Source organism: Lontra canadensis, unplaced genomic scaffold (assembly GCF_010015895.1).
Source record: "Lontra canadensis isolate GAN:19392208 unplaced genomic scaffold, GSC_riverotter_1.0 scaffold38, whole genome shotgun sequence".
Taxonomy (NCBI): domain Eukaryota; kingdom Metazoa; phylum Chordata; class Mammalia; order Carnivora; family Mustelidae; genus Lontra; species Lontra canadensis.
The window spans coordinates 10,040,282-10,048,074 of NW_022631032.1; the positions used below are offsets into that span (position 1 = coordinate 10,040,282).

A 7,793-nucleotide genomic window follows, 5' to 3' on the forward strand; every position below is an offset into this window, starting at 1 on the left:
GGGCACAAGTTTTTTAAAGAACTGTTTTATATACCTTCCATACAAAAGAAGTACACACAAATAGAACAGTGTGTTTCTGGGTGGAGGGACTGTAAACACTTGTCCTAATTCTCTTAGGCCATTTCCAAATGTTCTACAATGGGACTACTTTCACTTTTATAACCGGAAAAAAACAGATTTTTTACCAACTTACAGCCAATGTAAACTAAAAAACTAAACACAACTCAGGCAAAAGAATGGAGTGGGTGACTCTGGGGTTGAGACATCCTGTGTCCCTGAAAGGTCCCTGGCCCTCTACTCTGAGTGTCTGGGAGACTCCTGGTACACTGGGATGGGGCTTCTAGGGCAGGAGCAGCCACCCCAGCTCCAGCCCCGACTCCCAGTGTGGTCTGAGGGGGTGAACTCTTGTTCCCTTGGCTTGAAGGGCAGGGGAAAGAGAACGGGGCTTTCCCTTTTACTAGTTCCCACTGGGACAGAAAACATTTTCATTCTTCTCTATTTGCGGTAGAGGAGGAGGAAGAGAGAAAGCACTTTCCTCAAGCACGTGTGAACACGTCCGGGCTGTAAACTCCAGGTTTCCCTCAATTAAAAACCCCTGGAACTCTCCAGGGGGAGAAACTCTGAATGGAGGGGTGGGAGGGTCAGGAAGGGGGCAGGGAAGCCTAGGTCCCAGTCCCCTGCTCCTTTGTGTAGCTGGGTTGTGGCCTTCAGGGGACAGCACACAGCTGCCAGCAGTGCCCCGAGAGTGACTGGGGCCATTCCCACTGAAGTACCAGCTCAACCTGCTGTCAAGACCAGGCTAGGAGGCCAAAGGAAGCTGGTGACCAGCTCTCCACACTTCCTGCCCACCGGACAGGGGGCCACAACAGAAGAGCAGGACAATGGCTCTCTCCTGCCTTGGCCCTGAGCCTTATCCACAACATGATCTCCCCCATTACCACGGTCCTCAGATACTTGGTGCGGAGAAAAGGTTGCTGTGGACACTTCTGTTGCAGAAAAATTCAGCCCCTAAAGCAATGGGAAGTCCCATGTGAGTCTGGGTATCACAAATTGCTGTCCCAGAATCTGCTCACCTCAGAAGGAGTTTATGAGCTCAAGTGACCAAACCTGCCCGGAGGCTTTCTCAGAGCCTTGCCCGGCCACCTCTGAGGACCGATCACACTAAATCAGGAAAGGCGATTCTAGCAGGTCTGAATCCCCACCCAGACCAGGGATTCCTTGCAGGCAGGGGCCATGTGTCACGCATATCATCGTGGGCCTGACACACTGTAAGTCCTCAAGAGATGCTTGCTGACTGCATATAGGAATGAATACGTGGATGCCTAACATCCCTGTGTTGGGCTTGGAGGGGCGGATGCCCACATTCTGCCCCTCTTCTTGCCCAACCCTGGCCCAAGACTTGAGAAGTCCATGAAGCATCACAGAGACATGGGGCAGAGACCCAAGGGGCATGACTAAAATGTGCCCTGCCTCTTCCTTCCTAAGGACAAGACTGACTCCCAGCCATACTCAGGACCTCGCAGGGCTGCAGGGACCTCACAAGGAAGAAGTCCCCTGGCTCCAAGTGGATGTTTAAGACCAGGTCCCCAAGCATGGGCTCTGAGAACTGAGGTAATCTGAGTGGCCCGCCCAGCTCAGAGCTGCCACTGCATTTACTTCCACTAATTAACCAGAGTGTTAGTACAGGAGGGATCGTGAGAGCCTGGGCCAGGACAGATGGCTGCCCCACCCACGGAAGGAATGTCATGCTCAGCCCCAGGGAAGCAACGCACTCAGCCCTGGTCCTCGGCCTGAATGCTGGCAGGAGCCTGGAGGAGACCATCCCAGGGACACTTGCTGGAAGCCCTCGAGTGCACCCTGCTTTGCGTGAACCAATTTAGATGATGGGTAGGCAAGAAACGCTGCCGAACAGTGTCCTGGGGGCCGGCGGCAGGACAGAAAAGCCAACTGGGGACTGAATCATGATGGCAGACTCCAACCACTGAAGGGCTCTGCAGAGCATCTCCTAAAGCCTCGCCATTTTCAGAGGGGAATCAGGGACCCTGAGAACACAGGGGACCTTCTCAAGCCTCCCACCCACCCCCACCCGTGAATGAGCATCGGACTCCAAGTCCGTACCTGCCATCACATCACATCAGCCCCACCCCCATCTCAGCAGATACACAGAGTTAATTGTCCCCAGCAAAACTGCCAACTAACTGATTGCTATCAGCTGGCAGGAGAGAGCAAGCCCAGCTGGAGTAGGGACCACAAACAGACGTGTTTCCTGGTGAGACACACTCACTGATGAGTGTCAGACCAGGGAAAGGTCCCATAGGAGTCCTGGGAGACTGAGAATCCCCTCCCCCCGCCCCTCACTGAGCACACGCCCGTGCCTCCTCTCCATGGACAGCCTCTTGGGCCAGGCCACAGTCACCTGCAGAACCGACTTCCCGGGGCCTATGGTAAGACAGGATGGCCGAGCTGGGCCTTCTCCAGTTCTGCAGTAGTAAGGGCTTCACTCTCGGCTCTGTGCTGTCCCTAGTCCCCAGCCCTAGCAGGGTGGGCTCACGCAAGAGGCTCTTCATTCCCCCAAAAACAGACCTAAACACTGTGCCAGATCTATACAAAAAAATCTATCCCAGACCATTCACACACAGAGACACACTGAACACTCACACATGAACAGTGAGCGGCACCTGCTCCTCTGTTCAGAGCGCCAGCAGTGGAGGCAGCGTGGCCCGCTCCCTCCAACGGACCAGCCACGTGCACTCCACCAGAGAATCCACAGCTTCTTTACCTGTGGCCCCTTTGAAGGCGAAGGAATCCTTCCTTCCAGCTAGCTCTTCCATGGAAGGGAACCAGAGGAGGGGCAGGGCAGTGTGATGTTTGACCAGAGAAACAACCACCTTTCACAGGTGGGGACACTGAGGCTCAGGGAGGGAAAGGACTCGCTAAAATCACCTGGGGGCAACAGCTTGGAGCAACGTGTTGAGGAAGAGCCTTGACTTCACTGAGAACTAGTCATGGCCACCAGGGCCTGGCAGGGGAGGCTTGTTCCAGCTCAGCCTGGCCCGGGCCTCCACCCCCTCACGGGGGCTTGGTGCAAAGTAGAACTAGATGCCCTTTCCAAGCAGCAGGCGGGCTGGATTCCCCACATCCCTTCACTGGGAAATGCCATGCAGGGGACGACTCACAGGGCTGTGCCTGAGTGCAGTAGCCAAGACCCTTCACTCCTCATCAACCCCTGCCCCTCCCTGCCAACTATGGGCTTGTCATCTGTTGTTTTGTAAAAATATTTCTTGAGACCAAAGGAGGTCCTAAGTCATCAACCCTGTTTCCGGGCAAGGCAATCAGTTCTCCAAACAGGGAAAAGGCACGCTGAAAGGCCCATGTATAAGATAAGGACTCCCATGCTCTAAAATCGTGGGCAAGGAGCACACTGCCTCCGCCATACCCAGAGCCATGGCTTTCTCATCTGGTTTCTCTTCTCCAGCTTTATTCCTCCCTTCGTGCTGCTTTTTACAGGGTCTTTCCAAAGCCTTCCACAGGCTCCTTGTGACCTTCAGAATCAGGCCCAACCTCTATCAAGCCCACCTCAGCGCGGCCCCTGTCTGTCAGCCCCTACTACACACTTCAGCCAAACCAAACCAAACCACACAGTACTCCCTCATACACTGGCCATGGTGCGCTTCTGTGCTGTGCTCAAAAGCTTCCCCCAGCTTGGAATCCCCTTCATAGCACCACTGCTTCAATCCAAAAGGCAATCCAGGCCCTGCCCACCAGCCAGGAGAGTCTAGAGAACGCAAACTGAGGCCAGGCCCCTCCCAGGACTCTGCCAAAGAAGAGGGAGGCTATGGTCTGGGGACAATCTGCTATGGAAATCAAGTGGGATGTCCTTCACTCCACGCTTTCAACCCTTGGCTGGACCCTGTTCAGGCTACCTCTGGCTTCTCTGAGACCTCCATGGCAATTATCTATATTGCATCTACTTCCTGCTCCAGACTGCCCTCTTGGAAGGAAAGATGCCATTATCCTCCTCTGTGTGTCCCTATGCCCAGCTGGGTCAGGCCTGGGGTATAGTTTATGAGGTAAGGTAGCTTCTTGTGTTGCCTTACACATCAGGCTGAGCTCCCTGTTGGCTAGTTTCACGTTGCTTCTGGTGTTTATGTGCATGGGGGCAGGTTGCGGGGGGGGGGTGGTTGGAGCATGTCAATGCCCCTACAGGATCTGATTCTTGCCTCAATTTCAGAAACATTGCTTTTTGTACACAACCAAGTGTCTGGAGGTGCTCCCTAATCCAAGGAAGGGCAGAAAGGGAGGCCTGTCACTAGGTGAGGCCTCACAAGCCCACCCTTATGGACTGAAGCCACCATGGGGTCCAAACAGAGGTATGACAGGCATCCAAGACTCCCTCAACAATAAACAAGGCACGTGGATAGGTCCCGGCCTGCTCTCTGGATCCAGATCTTTCAGGATTACAAACCCCCAAAGAATAATCAGCATAATCAAGAGACAGGCCCCAAATACCATTCCCATGGCTGCTCCCCTACGAAAGTTGTCATTGTGCTTTTTTATTGTGCACCCTTATAGAAGGTTTGGGCCCCCTCATCCTCGGTATATGTAAACCAATTTACAAAACTGTATTCAGTCCATGTATTAAATAGTGTTTTGCAGTGAGCCATATTCCCCAAATTCTTATGTTGAAATCCTAACTGCCAGTACCCCAGAATGTAACTCTTTTTAGACACAGTGTCTTTAAATAGGTGATTAATTTAAAATGAGATTATTAGGATGGGCCCTAACCCAATCTGACTGGTGACCTTGTAAGAGGGGGACATTTGGGCACGGATATGTACAGAGGGAAGACCTTATGAAGACATGGGGGAGATAGCTATCTACAAAGCAAAGAAGCCTCAGAAGAAGCAAAGAGTGCTGATGCCTCTATCTAGATGAATTTTTGTTGTGTGTCTGTGCTACTTTGTTATAGCAACCGTAGCAAACTAATATAGTAAGGCTTAATTTCACTCGTTTTAAAGATAAACAGGCCTTTCGAATATGTTCTCGGCATACCTCATTTTGTTGGCTACTCTCACGGTGGGGCTGAATTTTAGAATAAAGTCATCAGGCCAGAGGAAATGTGGGGTCTGGTGGCTTCTGGTCATCTCCCCCTGTGGGCCTGAGAGTATCTGGGAGAATCAGAGAAGCACCCAGAAGTGTAGTTTGCCACAGACCAAAGCGTGGACCCAATGCACCTTTTGCCAGTGTTTCCCAAATTCATCCAGGTGCCTCAGTTCCACCTGGAAGTTGTGAGGTGGGGCTCAGAACTTGTTTTTGTTAAGCAGGCCAGGTGCTTCTCAGAACTGGAAGCATTTGAGAAACCCTAGTCCAGGCCATTCCACACTAGGAGATGGGTCTGTAGTGTAGAGTGTGAATGCTGAATGTATCTGGGCACGTCTGAGCATCCCTACCATGTAGAGGAAGGGAGAGAAGCTGGTGATCCAGCCTCCCATCCCATCCCTTCGATCCCATCTCTAGGCCAGCCTCCTCTGTCTGTTGGGACCTCTGTTGAGGCAGCTAGTCTGCAGTTTTGTCATTGCTGCATTTGCGGATCAGTTTTGCACCCAGCGTTTTTGTTTTTATTTTTTGAATCAACAAGCGTGTGAAAGAAACGCCTTCTGCTCCCCCGCCCCGAGTAACTTTGCGAAGTCCCAGACGCCTTTTTTTTTTTTTTTTTTTTTTTTTCCTCCCCTGGGTGTGGCCGGCCCGTGACTCTTCTCCCAGGCTCTGGGCCCTCAAGTGAAACCTAGGTTCCCCCCGCCCCATCCACGACAACCTCCCCCCCACCCGCCATTCTGGGAACGGCGGTGGAGAAGAGATTGAGGGACGCCCTGGCGAGGGGTCTGTGCTCCGGGCTTGGTGGGGCAACAGGTGTGCGGATCGCGCAGCTGCAGCCCCCAACTCCCCGACCGAGCGCAGGTTCTTTCCAAACCTCTAAGAGCATCCGTCCCACCTCCGACCTCCGCCCGGCTACCCCCAGCTCACCCAGGCCGGCAGGTGCTGGTCCCGCAGCTCGCGGCTAATGAACTGGCGTTCGTTGTCTAGGAATTCGAAGGCGGCCGCCAGGCGCCCAAGCTTCCCGCGGCGGTTCCTGCGCCACCACATCCACAGCAGAGCGCCGAGCAGCAGCCAGGTTATGCTGAGCCCCACGTAGCCGGCTAGGTAGACGGGAGCCAGGTAGAAAAGCACTCGCGCCGCAAAGGTGTACAGCTCCGGCAGCAGCTGGCTAGATAGGCGCGGCTCGGGGCTGGGTGCGCGCTGGTCTCTCTGGGTACCGGGGTCACCAGGAGCGCCGGGGGCGCAGGGCTCCTCCGCTTGCATCTCGTCGCCGCCTTGGTGTCCTTTCCCAGAGCTTCACCTGAGCCCAGGTTCCCGCGCCCTGACACCCGGGCACATCGCTCGGCCAAGCGCGAGAACCCGGGCACCGTGCTACACTTGCCCTGCGGAACTCGCCCGTGCGGTCTTGGCGCTCAGCTCTCGGAGCTCCTCGCGCTGGAGGGCCGGACGTGCAGACACAGTGCGCAGCTGCGCTCTTCTCTCGGCCCTGCTCACAGCTCCCGATGTCTCCGCCCCCAGGGGCGGGCCAGGGGAAGGGGGCGGGGTCAGGCCGTGGGCGAGGCGGCTGTTGGGTTCTGAGCTGCGCCTTTAGACCCGCGACGTCGCGCGCCGCGGTCAGAGTAGGGTCGGGTTGCAGCGCCCGGGTAGAGCCTTAGTTGGAGTAGGTGCCGCCGAAGGCGGTGTATGACTCATCGAGGCGTGTGGACAGATGGCTTGTCATGGATAAACATCACAGAAAACCTGTTTCCTACACCCAGTCTACAAGAGGCAGTCTAGTATGGGCTGTTAGCTGGGTGTTCGAGGCCCTCCACGGACCGGCTCGCCGGACCTCCCCACCCAAGCGTGGGCCTGACTGAGCCCTCCAACTGGCCCCTAGAGCCCGGCATCGCTGCCCTCCTCTGGCATCTCATAAAGCTTAGACCTGGCCCCCAACAAAACCTAGCCACACCCAGGGTCCCTTTTGTCCTCCACAACAACCTCTGTCCCGCATTCTCCATTCTCTGTCGGGTGTCAGTTTGGATCTTAATTCCCTGCATCATCAAACCTGGCGTTTCCGGGTGGCCAGGCCAACCTGCTAGTCTCTGGGGTGCCCAACACAACAGGTGACGGGTGGGTACAAGAGAGATGAAGGGCAAGCTCTGAGGTGCTTGGGGGTCAGTTGTGGAGCCGATAGTTTCTACCTAATCCTTTTCTGAATTATCTGAGCAGGGGAGTCTCAGTCTCCACATTCAGACAGTAAACCATCTTGTGGAGGGGCATACATTTTAGGCGGGTCGCATGAGTGAGCACATCAATAACTGAAATGTGATTTTGGAGTTGACAAATGTACTGAAATGATTCTAAGCTTTCAGTAATTTCATTGAAAGGCTGGACCCAATGGACAAAAACCAGAAGATAACTCGATTCTCTTTCTTTCTGTCCCTTCAGGTATTCCTCTCTCACTCTGGCCTTACCCTTTTTGTCTACTGGATAAAATTACTCGCTGCAATGAGTGTTTTCAATAACAGGCTTGTTCCAGGTGGTTGGAACAGGTGGGCTCTCCTCTATCATTCCCAACCTTACAGGACTCAGTCAAAATGGAAGTTGAAACCCTTCCAGCTTAACACTGCTAAACTATTTCCCAGTGCAGCCTGGGAAATCAATGTAGGAAATGCATCTCATGTGAGGGTTTGTTTTGTTTTGTTGTTTTAGGTTTT

General features: G+C 54.0%; 1 protein-coding gene across 8 annotated transcripts in view; it reads right to left on the reverse strand.

Annotated features, from left to right (window-relative positions):
• Nucleotides 1-6,510, reverse strand: part of ESYT3 (extended synaptotagmin 3) — a 47,668-nt gene extending 41,158 nt beyond the window's left edge. For all 8 annotated transcript variants that reach the window (XR_004384051.1, XM_032869594.1, XM_032869598.1 and 5 more), the window contains exon 1: nucleotides 6,025-6,510. Coding sequence is in view for 7 of the 8 variants with exons in the window: in XM_032869594.1 (XP_032725485.1) it covers nucleotides 6,025-6,360 (336 nt within the window). In the remaining variant the exon portion in view is untranslated. The remainder of the gene's footprint in view (nucleotides 1-6,024) is intronic.
• Nucleotides 6,511-7,793: the final 1,283 nt, after the last annotated feature.